This window comes from Mycteria americana, chromosome 6 (assembly GCF_035582795.1).
Source record: "Mycteria americana isolate JAX WOST 10 ecotype Jacksonville Zoo and Gardens chromosome 6, USCA_MyAme_1.0, whole genome shotgun sequence".
Classification (NCBI taxonomy): Eukaryota; Metazoa; Chordata; class Aves; order Ciconiiformes; family Ciconiidae; genus Mycteria; species Mycteria americana.
Window position 1 is genome coordinate 71,087,744 of NC_134370.1, and position 18,299 is coordinate 71,106,042.

The window sequence follows — 18,299 nt, forward strand, 5'->3', positions numbered from 1 at the left end:
GCCCAGTACCTGCTTCCCTTTTCCCTTGCATTCAACTGTGCCATGGAGTTTCCTCCCGAGGACCCCCGAGCAGGAGCGGAGTTGACTGGGCGTCAGCCTCTCCCGACTGCTATGCAGCACAGGCAGAGCAGAGGGCTGCTGTCCTAGTTTTCTGCTAAGTAGCTAAAAGAGCTGAAATAAAGTGACTTCCCCTTCAGAGGTCGGTTTGGAGTTCCGCAGAGGCACGAGGGCCCCCGTTGCAACAGGGACAGGCCGCGCGTGGTGCCCGGCCGGCCAGGGCCCCCAGCCGGGTCCCTCGCAGGCGCTGCCCGGCCGGCTGGCAGCAGGCCCCGGGCAAGCACGGCCGTGGCCTGCCTCCCACAGCACCAGGGACGTCTCCAGTTCAAGGGACGCCAGCAGTGCTGGTCAGAGCTGCCGTTCCCAAGAAGCGCAGGGACAGGCAGAGGGCCGCAGTGGAGAGAGCGGTTCAGGAACCGTGAGGAGCTGCAGCGGCGGCGGGCCGGGCCGGGCCCCATACTGGAGCATCCAGGGCTGCGTCCCCGCCTGGGCCCTTGGCCAGCTGCGCAAGGGCCCGAAACTTCCTCTGGAACTGTCAATGGCCCTGCTGGGGCCCAGGAGGGGGGTGGGTGTCCCAGGAAGGCTCCGTGCCCCCGATGAGCGTGTCCCTTCCCTGGGGCCACAGGAGGTTTTAGGTGTGGTGAAGGTGTGGTGGTAGTGGAAGAGCCGGGGCTCGCCTGAACTCCTCGGCTGGAGGCAGCACCAAGGGAAGGCACGGTAGCAGTGTCTGCATGACCCTGCCTGCAGTATGGACTCACTCAAAGAACAGTTTGAAACAGTTGGAAGTGTTCTTGTTCGCAATTAATGTGGCTTTATTATTAATGTGTTGGGCTCCTCTCTTGACAGCAGTTAGTTACAGAGTGTTTCACATGGAAATGGGCAAAAGGACAGAACTCAAGGAACTAAATTCAAATAGAAACATGATGCTGAAGAAAAGAATCAGGGCTCTGTTCTTAAAACATTTAGCATAGAAGAAGCTAGGAGCACAAGTTGCCATTTCAATACAGTTAAGACGTTCACTTTTTTAATTATAGGTTTAAAATAGTATTTTGTACCTATTACATACAGGAAGATTACACGTTGTTGCCCACATGCAGAAACAAGCAAAAGCAGAGTTTAACTGTTTCTCTCTATAGTGTTGTATTACCTCTGGCTCTGGATGGGTTCTGCTGGCTCCTGCAGGCTAAGCAGGGTCAGATTCTTTACAAATTGGCATTTTTACAAGTCTTTTTCCCCGTAGTTTTTTTAAGGGGGGGACGGGATGAGGGGAGGAAGACAGAGAGGGAGGGAGAGAGGCTGAAGGCAGAAGAGACTGCCACAAAAGACTTAAAAAAAGTGTGGAGCCTTGAGGACAGGGAAGCGAACTGGTGTAGGATAAAGCTGTCCAAGCAGCATAGCTGCGGAGTGCAGGAGCACGGCACATGGAGGGCAGGTGTTTTTACTGGAACACATGCCAATGACCGCACTCCTGCCTGGAGGATGCAGGCACCTTGCAAAGCCTCACTATTACTGCTGCTTCGTCAGAATTGCTTCAAGTTTAAAACTGAGAAAACATTCATGTGTGGGTCTATCTAAATTTAGTGCATTAGCTTTTACACCTAGCCACACTTAGGGGTCCAGGGAGCCAGTCGATGAGGGTCACGTTTGTTCCTCTAGTGTCCGGCATCCTGCGCCTGCGCTGGCTGGCAGCCAGTCCCGTTGGCGGGTGAGCCGGGATCTCCCCGAAGCACTGAAGGCGAAGGCCCCAGCAGTGTCCGGGGAAGCAGGAGCAGGGGTGTTACTGCCTGCAATTGCTCGCCATAACCAACATTCATGGACGCTGACCCCATCAGGTGAGAGAGAATGACGTTTATTCTTCTGGCAGACACAGCGTGATTCCACGGTTAAAATGAATACAGCACAGGGCAGGGATTTGCTAAATCCCCGAGTAAGCCCACATGCTCCGAACAAGGGCTGTGTCAAAAGGGCTGGCTGCTCCTCGGGGAGGGGCTGCTAGCCTCAGGCTTTGTCCTGCAGCTGTTGGGTTTTAGACGCAGCCCCGCGGGCTGCGAGCAGAGACCCCTTTTGTGCCAGCACGTTCTCCATGGTCTAAGTTGTTGTTGCTTGAATTGCAGCATCTAAGTATTTGTACTGAGAAACCTCTGACCTGACACTAAGAGCACATGGTGTAATGTTAACATGTATAAATTAAAATATTAAATCCACACAAAATGCAGCTTAACATAAAAAAATAAATATATAAATTAAATGCAAAATAAACCATTTCCCTAGAAACTCCATTTTAGTCCTAGGAGCAGGTTTCTAAGCAGCATTTTCTTTATGTCAGCTGCCAGAAAACTAGCACTGAGACTGAAGTGTCCCAGGCAAGCGCAACACAGGGTCCTAGGATGCTTATTACGGCGTCAGACCTCGGCTCAGGGCCAAGCACAGTGGGTGACACAGCAGATGGAAATACCTTTGAGTTGTATGTCGAGCCTTGCAGCATTGCTTTCTATCTCATCGCTCCTTCCCCAGAGCACATCCTACTGCCACGCCCTTTGTCTTACAGAAAGACAAAAGCTACCTTTGTGGTAAGACCCTCTTGCAACGCTCTCAGACGTGGCACAGGCTCACCGGTGCTGCAGGCTTAGCGCACCTGAGCACCAACTCCTGGAGCTGCTCTCCCTGCAGGGGCTGGGAGCCCCACAGCTGGAAAGGGTTCGCCTGCCAAGGAGGCTCGGGGTGACTGTTCAGTAGCAACGATGCGCTCACGGCATACAACTACGCTTCTGCCAGGATGGCCGAGAGCAAGGACGTACGCCCACACTAGGTGAGCTAGCAATGGGCTGCGAGCTGCAAGGTGCGCACAGCACAGTTTTGACAGCACCTCATCTACGCTGGCAACAAGAGTCTGCGTATCCCTGCCACGGGAGTGGAGGAACTAAGAGCAACTACACTTACTAAACTACTTTCCCCGAGTGTTTTGGGACAGGGTTCTCTTTCCCCACACCACAGGTCCTATCCCCCACATCCTGGACACTTAAGGGGACAACAAAAAGCCTGAACACAGCTAAGAGGCTTGGAGCGCTGGCATACAGGCAGCGAGGAAACTGCTGCTGCTTGCAGAGCGGGCATACCTCAGCTACACCGGCCACACGGCAGCCTCTCTCAGTACGGCATGCGCGTTCCTCAGCTGCCTCACCACAATCCTCAGGAAAGCCTTTGGTTTACAAGGACAGGGAGGTTTCTCGTACATCTTAGGCCAACAGAGGCCAGGGTTGTTTCAGCCCTTCTGCTTTAGAGGGGGCTGTAGTTGTGCGTTTGGATACTCTGTTTGTGTGACTGTTCAGGCAACAGCCCCTCTGTGCCTCCTACTGTCGCACTGCTGCTGTGCAGGAGTAAGTTGGCCACTCTGTGTGCAAAGCTCAAGTTAGCAGGTTAGGAACGTGCTCTTTGTAGCAAAGAACAACAAACAGGCTGAACTCTCCCCTCCCACCGCTGCCCCCAAACAAACGTGTCCGTCACCACAGCTCCTTGAGCATAGTGAGTGGGTGTTGCAGGATGCCACAACCAAATACTTGGGACAGAAACCTGCAAACGGTGGCCCTGCCTAGTTGGAGTACAGGTCCCCTTGCTCAGAACACCACCACCTCTATGTTCAGGATGGGAGATGGAAGAATGACCTTCACTGTCAAGTTACCGTTGGAGGGTTTCGCCTTCCCTCATCTCCTAGGTGCATTTTCTTTGCAAATTAGTTTTCTTCTCTGCCCCCCCCGCCCCCCAATGCACTGTCTCTACATGCAGCAGCAGCACTTTGGCCCTCACCAGAAAGACGAGGTTCATGGTGCTACAAGTTAAATGGCAAGGCAGCCAGGAAGAGAGTAGAACAAGCTCTCACAGCAGCAAGGCAGCCAAGATAGTCTACAGAAACTGTACAGGCAGCAGAATAAAGCAGGGAAAGTGGAAGTGCCCCTGGCCTGCAACTGCTCTTGCACAAACTCTTAGCTCAGTCCAGAATATTAGAGCCCTGCACTTCTTTCTCATGGCATCCAGTGCTGAGCTAGATGGATACCCGATTGCCTGACAAATGGGAACCATGTAGAAGACTAAACCAGAGAAGAACTGGACTGTGATTAGATGGTGTCTCTGATGTTGCATCGGTGATTGGAGAGTCAATGGATGAACGCAAAGTGTGGGAGATTTAGAATTCGATCTTACAGGCTGGAAAAGATTCATCCTGCATCACAACAGTGCTGCTGCTCGCCAGTACCATGATGTTTAGCTCCTGCTGTTTCTCATGGGTCTGTTGGTACCATTCTCGTGTCACCTCAGTATCATGTGTTGGGATCAATGTCACCTGGGAAAAGAAAGCAGCAGGGGTGATTGTCTGAGAACAACTGCAGTGACAAACAATGCCCATAGGAGCTGAGGCTAAAATTTCCCATTAATTTTGGAACACTGTACCCTTGGTACTGCTTGTTCTATTTAATGTCTTTCAGATGTCAGGTTCTCTAAGGCAGGGCTGGTGCTTTATTTTATGCAGTACCAGCACAATGGCGCTCTGAGCTGGCTGCAGGCTGGCAGTACTAAGACCATAGTGATGAAAATGGCTGCAGTGCAGGGCAGAGCATCTCCCTGCGGAGCTCCCGAGACAGCCTGAGAAAGATCCCTCAGTGTGAAAAGGAACAATGCTGAGAGTGTCACTGTTAATGGCCTGGTATTAGACTTTACGTGCCTATTGACCCAATGTGCAACTCGGGGACCTTGAAATCTGAGGCTGCTTCATCTGAAAGAACGTACACGCTTTCTTGTACCTGTCTTCAGAAAGAGTGCCCGCCCAGGATGTCCTGCAGACCTGACTAAGCAAGAACTATGTGTAAGAACGCTCTGGTTTAAAAGCACTAATAAAAAGTTGCTATCAGAAAGATCTTCAGCAAGCAAGGCTAGCAACAAATGCCACTGGGCGTGGGACACTGTGATGAAAATTCGGACTGCGATTGTGCTTGTTTTCGCTTGAGGATAGGCTCGTCCTGCAGCAGATAAAGACGAGTGTATGATCTCTAAATGCTTCCTCCCCTCAGAAGGATGTGGAAAGGACATATCTGCTTCCACTCACACCATTTTGCGGGTGTCCTCCTCCTCATGGGTACAAACAGTTACTCTTCTAAGATTGCACGCCCAGTATCATTTGCTCCCTCTTAGTGTACTCCCTCTAGGTCTGTTTGTGACACACACCTTCTCCCCAGCACTTGCGACACAGGGAGCATCACACACGCACTCCTTGGCATTTCCATGACCTACCTGCAGGTTCTCCCCCCACTGAGACTTCCCTTCCAGGAGCGAATCCAACACTGCACGGCTTGGTTCTCCATTGGCTGCATCATTCCCACTCACAACATAATACGATGCTCGAACTCGCTTGAAGAACTCCGGATCTGTGTTCTTTCCACTGCAATGGTTGGGGATGTATGCCAAGTCCACATAGACAGGTGGACCCATGGGCACAGGCAAACTGCTCTTAGGACTATTGGAAGCTTTGGAAAAAAGAAAACAGAGGCTATCAAAACCCTTCTGGAAAGGACAAACACTCAAATTAATGCTGAAGGACTTGAATTCCAGAAAGGTCTTCCCCTGCAGCTGCAGCAACAAAGTTAAGATTTATCCAGGCTCTGCTGCTCAGAGGTGACCTGGGTGCATTTCTGGGCCACTGCTGTCACAGCTCTTGGGAGGGAAAGGGAGTTCTGCTGTTCTTTGGGGAGGGACTGGAAGGCTTGAGGCTCAGAAGCCTTTCCTGGGGAAGGGAATCAAAAATCTCCATTAATAGCTTTTGCAGAGTTGTCATCCCAATCAATATTTAGTCCTAATTTTTGTTGTTTAATAACCTACATTTGCAAAATAAACCTGTTCTGATGGCCTTTATATGCTATCCTAGGGTATTACAGTAGTCTTTCTGGAAGCTCCATCCTGGCTTTCTGCCATCCCTGTGAATCACTCCTATTCCAAGGACTCCATTGCTCTTTCCTGTCAACCTTTTGCACCTCTTGTCTTCATTTGCTGCTGCTGCTTACATTTATGAGATGAGAGATGATCAAACAAGAGTTGTTATACTCAGCAATATATATGCATATATGTAGACACACAACGCATAGAAGGACTGTCCCTTCTCTCCCTCCTGCTCTCTGCGGAATCACAGAGGCCTCTGTCCTCCTTTTCCTTCCACATGCTATCTCTGTGTAGTCTCTTCTGTGAGCAAAAAGCCGCTAACTACTAGCATGGACAACTCATTGTGCTGCCTAGCTGCTACACAAACAAAAACTACCTACCTGTCTCAGCCAGTCTTACGGATGTCTAGTCCTCATCCCAGGTGTGATTTGGGCAGCTCGCAGCACTGCTCCACACACAGCCTCTACATCCTATACCTTCGTCCCAACTCTCCCTTCAGACTCGCGTATCCAGGCACCGCATCTCGCCAGTCCTTTCTGGGCAGCGCCTCTAAGACACGGCCGTTCTGTACGGACAGTCTGCTAATACCCTGGTGCCGGCTCTCTCTTGACCGCACCCTATTTGCTCGTCAGCTGCTCACGAACGTCAGCTGGCTCAGCCCCTCTTCTGTCCACATTCCTTTGCAGAGCCCTCCCTGGCCTGGCACTGTGACCACCTCACTGCTCCGCCTGCTGCTTTCCTCTCACTCCCCACTACACTGAGCAGCCCCTTCATCAACTGCTTGGCCTGTCCATCGCCCTTGCTGTCGGTGACGCCATCTGCCAGCGAGGCCAGTTGGCCTCACCTGAGCTGTATTTGCAACACACGCCCAGGGGCTCTTTTCAGGGCTTCCCCTTCAGCTGCTGCCACTCCAGAGGAGCTCCGCGTAGTGCCTCTGCAAACCTTCCCCGCTGCTCCTGCTGCACCCTCTCTTTGCCACAGTGTCTGCAACGGGCATCTGCTGAGAGCACAGCGCATCGGCTGCGTTTCAGCTTTCTCCGTTCTCCCTGGCACTACCCACCTGCTGGCTCCTGTCCTACACTCAGCATCAATGATTTGGAGCAAAGGAGTAGTATTTGCTCTGTGTCTGAGAAGTGCTCGGCACTATGGGGTCTCAGCACAGACATGGCGATGATGCCATGTATCACCTAATACACCAGGATACCAGCAGAGGACCGGTCTCTGTGTGAACACTTAGCAAGAGGCCGTGGGCTGTACGCACACTTGAGGCCGAGTCCCTCTTTCACACCTTTATTTAAGAAAAAGAGAAGACCTTAGTTTCCAACAGTCAGACTGTTCAGTGCCCTGTGTGTGGTACTCAGATGCGGGAGCTGCTCCCATCCCATCGCTGCTTAACATTTCAGAGGAAAGGACATATCTGACCATGGCGGTGTCCTGTTATTCTCAGTGACAGCTTTACCTCGGTCCAATGCAATGCACTTACTCGCTCTGCTCACAGGCTGAGCGGTTGCCAAAACACACACGTTTTTTGTCCTTCGAGTGCTGGCATTTCGTTGGCAGCACCCACCTCTAAATACCTACTGCCCCATCACAGATGTAGCCCTTGGGTGGAACTGAATCTTGGCCTATAAGGTTCTGAATTAGGTCTCACAGGTCTGTCTCTCTTCAGAGGTGGTTGCATTTGGCTCTACAGAGGTTGAGAGTTTTCCTCAAGGCTTTGATCTTTTTAAGTGATTTGTGTGACGACCTCTGTACCTTATCACTGCTTATAACTTTTCATGCCTGACTGGGAAGTCCTGTTCTCTGTTCTGCTACATTTAACCCAGTGCTTTTTCTCTGTGTTGGACCTAAAGAGAAAATGCATGCTTAAGGAAGAATTTCTTACCGGGGTTTGTTTTGATGCCATTAACGAGGCTCTTGCCAGGGTTACTGTGACTACTCCGGGATAACTCATCCTCTGCGTGAGGAGGCTGCACCAGCGCACTACGTGGTTTGGGCTTCTCTCCTCCATCTCTTTCTTTTTTGGCAGTGGTGGATTTTGGAGATTTGTCCGATGGCTGTTTCACAGGAGTGGGTGATCGTTTCCCTTTCCCATCTAATTTCCGGGCAGGCGAGGAAGATTTGGGTTTGCTCAAAGGCTTCCTCACACCTCTGTTCTTTTCTTTTATGTCTTTCTTGGAAATTTTATCAGTTCTGCTCATGCTTTGCTCATTTACCAACATATCAGGGTCTACCATGCAGACATCAGGGTGAGGAGGATGGGGATGGGGATCTACCATTGGAACAGGCTGAGGATCATGGCTGGACCTAGAACTGGCATGATGAGCATTCCCAACAGCTTTGTCCACTGGGAGGAAATCGGCATCTTCATCCGAGTCCATGTTGGCATCTGCTGTGATGGACGGACATTCTTCTGTCTCAGGTGGGACATCCGAGTCTGACTGGGAGGTTCCAGAATCACTCACTGATGTTGGAGGGGTTTCCTCCACTGTGGCACTTTGCATGGGGCTACTACCAGTGTGGGGTGGTCTTCCTTGCACTGAAGGATGACCGTCCTCCTGTGAGAGGTCACTATCTTCAGAGAGCTCATGAGGGCTCGGGTTGATGAATGAGGGAGAAAGCTCTCCCTTCCTGTGTTTGTATTCACATGAGGAAAATTTCTGTCCACAGTCAAAACTGCCTCCTAAATGTGGCTCCATCTCATGGGAAGCATCTCCATGGTCCTCTGTTTTTCCACCCCTCTGCACATCTGGGAAAAAGGGCTGGAAACTGTGTTCAGGGGACATCAGAGAGGAAGGACGGCTCTGCCTCTCTGTGTCCTCTTTGCCTGTGCATGGAGAAAAACTGCTGTCAGAATCAGGACATGTTTTTTCATCTTTTGCCTCTGCTGCATGGTATGTACTTTGGAAAGCTTGCAGACTGGTGCTCACCTCTGTTGGACCATTGGCTGTGGTTTCATCTTCATGCTGCTGATGAGGAAATGATGTCAACACGTCAGGAAGAGAGGTCAGTGTCATCAGCTGTTCTGCAAATGGTGCCTTCTGCTCTGGACTGCTTACACAGGGTTGCTGTTGTTTCTCTGCAGAGAACGGTGTGGGCTGTGAACTCTGGCACTCCCTTCTGCATGGTGAAATGCTGTCACCCACGCCACTTGTGAATGGAGAACCATGTTCTTCAGCAAACACAAAGTCTTTGGTTTCAGCTGTATGTGTTTTCACAGCGTTATCTGGAATCTGTGGAGACACATCCCAAAGACTCCTGGTACCTGGTTCCGCTCCTGCACCCGTGTATGTGGAAAGCATATGGGAGTAGAAACTTTCTGCTGTAGTCGGTATGACAGGAGTGGTAGCTTCAGAGGAAGGTTCCTCTGACAGGCTGGAAGAGTCATCTTTCAGCTGCTGTTGGGGCACAGACTCTCTTTCCACAGCTTTGGAGAACAACTTATCTTCTTCATACGGACTCAGCGGTGAGAATTTAGTAAAAGATGAGTCAAGGCTGCTGGTTTTCTCAGAAACCTCCAAGTACTCATCCTTCTTCCCCTGGTCTGAGAGCAAAGCACAAGGCACCTTTAAAGGAAGAGAGATATCCCCTAAATGGCTTGCTGAGGTTTGCTCATGTCTGAACATGCCGGATGTTTCACTCTTCCCTAGCAGGGAGCATTCAAACCCTGAAGAGCTATCCATCACTCTGCCCTCTCCTGCTGGGCCCTTTTTGTACGCCTCTTTCTGTTTCCCGGAAGCGGATTTCAAGTGTACGGCTTGCTCTTGGCACTCTGAGACCACCGCTGCACTTGGATAATCTGTTACACAGAAATGTGATTCCTTTGTGGATTTTTCAGCAACTTCTCTCTTCTGTGAAGAATCTTGTCTTAAACGGCACATTTCTGAAGCCTGCTCATCTCTGCCTATGTCTGGCAGGTCACTGTAACCAGCAACGTATGTCCCCCCAACAGTGGCTGATGCGGTTTTCCTACTTCCGTATTCCTCTTTCCACCCTGGATCAGAGGGTGAAGAGGCAGTAGAACTGGGTGAAATGGACTCCTGACGCTTGCTTTGCAGAAGGGGTTCTGATAAGTGAAACTTGTCCGCTGCCGAGATGTGTGCGTAGACTGTGCCTGCAGCTTCAACAGGGCTGTGCAGTTTAGACTCCTTCTCAGATTTCTCCTTAGCACCTTTTTCTAACTCTGAGTCACTCATGCTTTCTTCCCCTCGACCTGCTTTCTCATAGTATGTATCTTTGGGATTTGGGCTTTCAGATTTCAGGGACGGAGACAGCTGCTCCTGGCTAGACAAAACGATGTTCTCATCTGGACAAGCAGCTTCAATATAGGCAGCTGATTTTTCTTGATAAAACGTGTCGGTCATGTCTGTGGGAGAGGCAAATGCTGTGCTTGTGGATGATGGGTGCGGTTCAGAGTCCAGTTCTCCTGGCAAAGCAGAAGACGCCTTCAGTTCTTTCAGTCCTTCAGGTATCCTCGGCTTATCTGTTTCAGACAAGGGCAAGTATCTTTCATGGATGTCTGTATAGTCAAAGGCTGAATCTGCTTTATCTTTAGGGGATGCTGGAGACGACAACTCCTTCTCAGCAGAGGTATAAAGGCAGGACTCTTCTTCCTTTGCAGAGATGTGAAAACTTTGACCTTTTTGAGAGATCAGTGCCGTTGCTGGCACCGCGTCAGTGTGACCTGAGCTGTCTGCACCCTTGGGTGTGAAGGGGGAGGGTCCAACTCCAGCCACAACTATCTTCTCATAGATGTCAGCGTACTTGAAACTTCTTTCATCAGGGTAGGGAGTTGGTTCTCTTTCTTCTTGCTCTTGTCTTGTAGAACTGTCATCACCTGTGGGTCTGCAGACCCCTTCCTCATAGGAATAAGGCTCAGGGGAGCTCCTGGAATAGGTCTCTGGAGGATATGCTACTCGGCTGGCAAGACCCACAGCCTCAGCATGGCCCATGGCAGCGCTGCTTTTTTGACAAGGGCCTTGTCCTAGAGGGGAGCGTGCACGCTGCCCTGACACTGCAGCACTCTCTTCTGGGGACGCCGCTATATATTCGTATTCTGCTGGTCTTGTAGATTGCAACAGAGTAGATGCTGCTGCCATCTGCTCTTTTCTTCCTGTAGAGTCATAAAGATCCTCAGTGAATTTGCAGTCATCCTCTTGCTTTCTCTCTGACTTGTATTTACCCTCTACTTCCTGATACGAACCACTGATGTCTGATTTCTTCTCTGTGTCCTTCAATGGGACTTCCTCCCGTAAAGGTGGTTTGCACTGATCGAACTCGTAAGGCCTTTCTGTTTCTGGTGTTGTGTCAATCTCCTTTTCCAGAGCGGTAGCCGTTACAGACAGGGGAGATGCCGTCAGTGCTTGGTCTAGTGACTTTGCATAAATATCTAGGACAGCTTTCTCCTCATCATCTAAGTAGGAGTAATCTTGTTTAGATGTCAACAACAATTCTTGCCTTTCTTTGTTTCCAGTTAATGCTTTGGCCTGATTTTCCTCACCAGAGACATATCGAGAAGTCAGAGGAGAACTTTCCATTTGTGTTCCTTCTGGCAGAGTGATGTCGGCAGGAACTATTTCCGCTTTCTTTGTTTCTGGTGTGGACACACTCTTCTGTGTGTCTTCTTTGTAATCACACGATTCCATCTTTAAACATTCTGCTTCTGCTTGCAGTAGCACAGGTTTGTCTTCAGCATAACAGAGATCCTCATCCTCTTCATTGGGTAACTGCCCTCCTCTTTCAGTCTCTCCTTCTTCCTGAAGATACCTAAATGCAGAGCCCCATGCTTCACTTTCTGCTCTTCTCCAGGTGTGACTGCCAGTCACTGCAGGAGACAGGATCTCCTCCTCTCCCATTTTAGGAAGGGATTTTGTTTCATATCCTGGTACCTCGTCCAAGAATGTGCTCTCTCTCTCTTTATCATATCTCTGCCGCCTTCCCTGAACAGGGATCTCCTCCACCTCTTCTGGAAACCACACTTTCTTCTCATAACTTAAATCTTTCATGTAAAAGTCTTCCATTTCTGGAGATTTTTCTTCTTGAGCTTCCTTGAACCTGCAAGATTTTACACCTTCAGCAGAAATGTGTGAAGATGTTTTATCTGCAGTTGGGCTAGATTCTGTAAAGTGTAAGCTCTTTGCATCTGGAGATACTTCCTGAGAGTCCAAGCCTGCAGTTCTTCCCCTAAATGGGCCCTTTTCTGCTGCAGAAAATAAACTGCTGTCATCTGGAGACATTTCTTCAGTTGAAGTATCTCTGGGTGACGTGTCTTTAACTGAGCTACTTTCTGGGCAAGGAAAAGATTTTGACGCTTCTTTCGTGAGTTCTTTGGCAGAAATTTTCAGTGATTGTTCATATGTAGCTGGGCTCTGCGCTGTGAAATCCATGGATTTCACAGCTTCTGAAGGGAATTTGTCAGTAAAGTCAGACATAGTTTTTTCTTTTTCAGGTGTCTCTTCTGTGAAACTAAGAGATTTGATGTCTTCTGGAGAAATTCCTTTAACAAAAAGGTCTGAAGAGAATTCCTTGCCGGGACTCTCAGTGAGAGAAATGGATTTGGTCTCTTCTGGAGAAATGTCTTTAATGGAAACATGAGAAGATTTTTCTTCTTCTGAGGTGTCTCCTGTGAAATACAGTTTTCCTTCTTCAGCAGTCACTCCCTTAACAGAAATATCTGAAGATTTTTCTTTACCAATACTTTCTTCTGTAAAAGAAAGTGATTTGGTGTCATCTGGTGAAAATTGCGAGGATTTGTCACTTTCAGATTTGCTTTGGCTTGCGAACTGTGAAGGATCCACACTTCCTAGAGATGTTTCTGTGGTAGAGAATGGCTCAAAGGACAAGTGTTTTGAAAATCCCATTAAACTTTCTGTCATGGTTTTAGTTCCTTGCTCTTTTTCTGGCTCCAGAAACACACCTGTGCTGGGATGGGGCAGCACGGGACGCTCCTCCTCCTCCCCTATCACCACTGTGTCCTGCTTGTGGTAGGCGAGCCAGGGCAGCTCCTCCTTCCCCACCGGTTCTTCCTGCACCTCCTCCCCAGGAGACACTGGAACGTCACTGCCCAAGTCCAGCTTGTGCTGTACAGGTCCAGGCACTTCTTTTTCATGTCTGTATTTAGCTGCAGATGCGTCATCTTCTCTGAGAGGTTCACCCTTGGCTCCCTTCACCACAACAGAAGTTTGGCCTTCCAATTTCTTGGCAGCAGCATCTGTTTGTTTTTCAAATAGATCTGAATCTACTGTTTCTAGTTTTTCCTCCACTGGAGACTGGTGGAAAGGTGTGTGTCCTGCACTAGTGGGGCCAGATGGGGTGGGAGAGGCCATTTTGACTGTACTATCGTCAGGACTCATGCATCGTTCTTCAGCCTCTGCAGAGTCAACCTGGGAAAACGGTGTTTCTTCAGTGGATAATGCCAGACCAGAAGTTTGCATCATTTCCATGGGAACACTGATTAACACATTATCAGGACACTCTTGATGAGCAAACATGGGGGCATTGTAATGCCCTCTGAGTTTCTCAGGCATTTCAATATTTGGAGTCCCATCTTCTTCTTCCTCTTCATCTTCTGCCTCTTCATGAAGATCCTTTTTTTGAGCTTCCAGTTTTCTCTCTCCTTCTGCTAACGCATGGAAATCTTCAGGGGGTGGAGATTTAAAACATTTGTCTTCCTCCAAGGATGATGTGGGAGAGATTGTGCCAGCAGAGGGAACATAGTCGAGACCTTGGGTTGCTTCAGTCCGAGAGGAGGGCATGCTGTTTACTGTGTCTAGAAGTAAAGAGCTTTTCCCAGTCTCTTCTGTTTGTGGTGCTGTTATAGATGCAACAGATTGATCTTCTGCTACTGAAGTTGCAAAAGATGAAAGCTTATCACATTCTGTAATGGAGGTAGCAGAGGATATATGTTCCTCCTCAGCTAGAGGTGCTGCCACAATGTTTGTAGGATATGCCAGGATTTCAGACTCCTGGCCAGCATAGCCCTTGGCTGAAAGGTCAGCAGTAGGCGTGGCCTGTATTCCATGTATTGCTTCAAAAGAGCCTGGGTGGTCAGGAACAGAAATGTCATAGGCATTGACATCATACTTCAAGTGTGGGATCCTCTCTTCCTGTTCATCGTGTATTTCTTCATCAGAAATGGTCTGCTCTGTTTCTGAGTAGCCTGGGATAGTTTCATCTTGGATATATGAAACATGTTCTGCTGTTGCTCCTGGTGGAACTGGCAGACTGCTCAGATACGACTCTTCCTTTGTTACGTCCTTTCCAAGTAACTTGCTTTTCTCACCCATGTCACTAAATTCTTTTTCCTTTTCTGTAAATATTTTGTCCTCCCTCTCATCCTGACTCAGCTCATAGAAGGCTCTATGCTTTTCCACCTTCTCCTCTGCCTTCAGGTGCTGTTCTTCCTTTTCTTCCAGTTCTGCCTTTTCTATCACATCTTCTCTCTTTTCCTTCTCACCCTCTTCCTGTGCCTCCGTCCTCTCAATAAACTTTTCACAAGTCTTTGTTTCTGCTTCCCTCTGTTTTCTGTCCAAAGAGATTTTCTCCTCTTCCTCCTTTTCTTCCTCTCTGAATGCTGATGACCAAACACCCTTTGCTAACAGGTCTGTCTGTGATGGTACCTGTTCTTTGTCTGGGAACAGCTGAACTTCCTTGTCCTGCTCAGCTTCTCCCTCGCAGTATCTCACGTCATGATTTTCATCTATTGTTCTTCTTTCATCCTCTATTTTTTCAGCATGACCTGCTCTCAGTTCTAGCTGAGGGACTGCCTTTTCCTCTGCTGGTGATTCTTTTCCCATATCAGTAGTAGTTATTCCCTGATCAGGAATGTTTGTTTTCAAAATCAGATCCACTTCAAGGCAACTCTGAGCAATCATGTCAGCAGACTCTTTTATCTCTGTTTCAGGTACCCTCATAATCTTATCACTAATCTCAGTATCAGACATTTCTTGAGTCACCTGCAAGGCCCCTTTCTCCTCATGCTTCAGTTCCTCAAAGTCCTTTGTAAGATCTTCTGGTGAAGACAGGACTAACCTCTGTTCAGCTACGGAAGTCTCTCCTGGCTCCACCTGTACAGGTGCCTTCTCCATTGGTGATGTCTTCAGGTCAGCAGGTACTTCCTTTTCAGGTTTGACTTTGATCTTCTCAGTTTTGAGTCTGCCTGGGACTTTTGCCTTGTATAATGTTTTTCTTACTTCGGGGGTAAATGGTTTTAAGTCTGGTTTAGAAATTTTTTTGGGCTCTGGCTTGGGTTCTTTCTTTTTATCCTCTTTCTTTGAATCTTTTTTTTCCTCTTTCTTTCCATCATCTTTTTTTAAGTCCTTTTTCTCCTTCTTAATCTCTTTCTTTTCTTTGTCTTTCTTCTCCTCCAGTTTGGATACTTTCTCTTTGAGATGCTTTTTTCCAACCTTGTCTTTTGCCAATTTTCTTTTCTCAGCTTTGAGAGCATCACTTGTTTCTGTCTTTATCTTTTCATGTTTAACAGGTTTCTCAGGAATTTTCTCCGAGTGTTCTTTAACCTTTTTCTCAATTTTAGCATCCTTTACGACTTCTGGTTTTACCTCCTTAATCCCCTCCTCAGCTGCCTCTTCTTTCTTAGCTTGCTTTGTCACAGATGGCTTGGGGGAAGATTTAAGACTCTCTTTACTGTCAGTTCTTTGTTTAATTTTGGTCTGCTTCAGCACAGGTGGAGGTATTCCAGAAGTGATATCTTTCTGAGTAGCCACTGGGTACCTCAGAAAATCCAGGTGCTTGAGTTTCTCAAGACCTTCCAGTATCTTATTTTGAGGAGCATTTCCAGGAAACAAAACCCTTACAATTTTCTCTGTTGGGCTAGCTGGAAGCCACACCACTAGGGCTGTGATGGATGTGAGATAGGGAACAGAAATTTCACCTTCTTTCCCACTTGCGAGAATTATACCAGTCTTTGCCTTACTATTACCAGCCCATTTCTGCATTAGAAACTGCATTTCTTTACTGTCCTTGACAGGATTCAGTATATACATGTCCAGCTTACCCACTCCCATTTTGTGGAAAAGTGTGATAGGTTCAATGGTACTGCTCACCACCCTGTAGAGAGGCTCTGATTTAATGCCCAGTCTGTTGAGATACTGCAGTGTCAGACAAGCTTCTTCGATGCTCCTCTTTACTTTCATGGACGATTCAGGCATCTTCAGTTTTTCAGGAACATTAAAAAAAACCACCCCTAGCTCAGGAGAAATTAGGTTCTTCATCCAGTCACTGTAGTTGGTAGAGCCCTGGGATTGTTCCTCCTCTTGCTCAGCAACTTTCCTCTGCAGCAGCCCATTGATGCCAGGTAGGTTGTCTGCACCAATGTGCGTGAGCAGGATTGAGTCAATCCTATCCAGGTGTCTTACCAGCTTCCAGAAGCAAGATTTCCTGTCAGAGCCACCATCCACAAGGATGTTAAACCCATTGACAGCAAAGAGAGCAGAATCACCTCTTCCCCCAGGGAATATGTAGCAGCAGGGTTTAGAAAGCTTCAAAAAGCCCCCTGAGGTGGGTGGCTCCAGGAGCTCAAAGGGAGACGGCACGTCAACTGTCTCAGAGACGTATTCTGCAAACTCAGACACCCCATCCATTTCTGGCAGAACTGGATCAGGATTCAGTTTCAGATTAATAATTTCCTGAAATCGAGGATGCCCAAGGTTGCTCCAGTCTCCTTCTCCCAAGCACGACACAGTAAGGGAGGCCTTGATATCTGAATCAGTGTTGCTAAGAATCTGGGTGACCTAATGAGACAAGCACAGACAAATAAAGGTCAAACAGAGCTCTGAGACCAATTCAGCACATTAAAAAAATGGCCAGTTAATGCAGAAATACTGAAGACGCCATGAGCACTTTACTGACAGGAAACACTGGGGATAGATTAAATAGTCCAAAAGCCCGTTGCAAATAGATGCGTGGGGCCACGGTCTGCTCTCTTTTGAAATTCTTGAAGTTGATGGGCTGCTATGCTTCCTGACTGTTGGGAGTGCACAGTGACAAGACCTCAGGAAAGAAAACGAAAGCAGGAACCACCTTGTCCTCTTCCCTTACTTCTTCCTATTTAACCTGGGATATCAGTCCCTGGCTTGGGCTCAAAAGTAGCAGTTTCTTTTTGGTTTGTGAATTCTAACCCTGAGATACCCTTTTCAATGCTAAGCATCATTGTCTGAACTTGCTCGTTGGCAAGGAGTGAACGATCATACAGCACTTCGTGCAGTTTTAGTGCCATAGGACTTTCTTTTTTATTCAGATTAATTTTGTTTCCTGGGACCTATTTTGAAAGTCGTGACTCCACCTCTGATATACGTACGGGGTTGGGGACATGCTACATGATTAACAAGTAGAACTAAGGTTGATAAAATTTCCAAGGCTCCTTAGAGCTATGCTGAACATATCCCGAGCAAAGAAGCATTAAACCTCAGGCTTCCAACGTATCTGGAATGAGATTAGTACACTTCTTTACACTGTGTTCTCTTGCTTAGGCAGCTCTTAATTGACTAGTTAGTGTCCAAATAAATGGGTACCAGAAATAAATGAGAACAATCAGCCTAAAATAAATGAAGGCGGGCAGATTTGCTGATGTAATTACAGCAACAATGATATCAATAGTCAAAATATCACCCAGCCATTCCTCCAGCAACTGTACATTCAGTCAGACAGAGACATTCTAAACATCTGGCACACAACGATCAGTGGAAGTAGGGCTTATCAAAAACTGAAGGAGCGTATCTGTATTGGCAATGAGTGCCAACAGCAATAGAGTTTAAAGCCTCTAAGGAAGGCTATAATACACCTAGCTAAGATAATTTGCATTGGAGCAGAGGTTCAGAGATGTCCTATAAGGTGCTCAAGACCCCACTGGACAAAGCCCTGAGCAATCTTGTCTAAATTCAGTGCCGACACTGCTCTATGCAGGAGATTGGGCTACGGACCTCTCAAGTGCCTTTCCAACCAGAATGATTCTGCAATTCTACAATTAAATAATGACATTTGTAGTTATTTAGTCATCATGTAGTTACTTAATCAGCATTTAGTCATCCCCTCGTCATCTTTACACACCCCTAATGAACACTCTGAACAGCTTACGCTGGCTGGACTGACTGTGAAATGAAGAGAAATACTCACATTTACTAGGGTGATGATGGCCTCTGTTGGCTGTTTTTTGGAAGCTGCCCACAGATATTTTAAGACCTGCTTTAAGAAATTTTGAGTGTCTGCCCACTGCAGAGCCAGTCTGGAAGGTTATTTCAAGCTGAGCACTTAAAGGTGGAAGCACCCATGCCTGCCACCTTGGAAAACTTAAGCCAGGGAGTTAA

The 18,299-nt window shown here is 48.0% G+C and overlaps 1 protein-coding gene across 3 annotated transcripts in view; it reads right to left on the reverse strand.

The window, feature by feature from the left end:
• Positions 1 to 842: 842 nt before the first annotated feature.
• Positions 843 to 18,299, reverse strand: part of MAP1A (microtubule associated protein 1A) — a 72,109-nt gene continuing 54,652 nt past the window's right edge. For 2 of the 3 annotated variants that reach the window (XM_075506554.1, XM_075506555.1), the window contains 3 exons: positions 7,865 to 16,727; positions 5,338 to 5,570; positions 843 to 4,393 (listed from right to left, as the gene is read on the reverse strand). In XM_075506554.1, coding sequence (XP_075362669.1) covers positions 4,238 to 4,393; positions 5,338 to 5,570; positions 7,865 to 16,727 — 9,252 coding nt within the window. In that variant the 3' untranslated portion in view covers positions 843 to 4,237. Of the gene's footprint in view, positions 4,394 to 5,337; positions 5,571 to 7,864; positions 16,728 to 18,299 lie in introns of those variants that run through there. The other variant, XM_075506556.1, reaches the window with a different exon arrangement.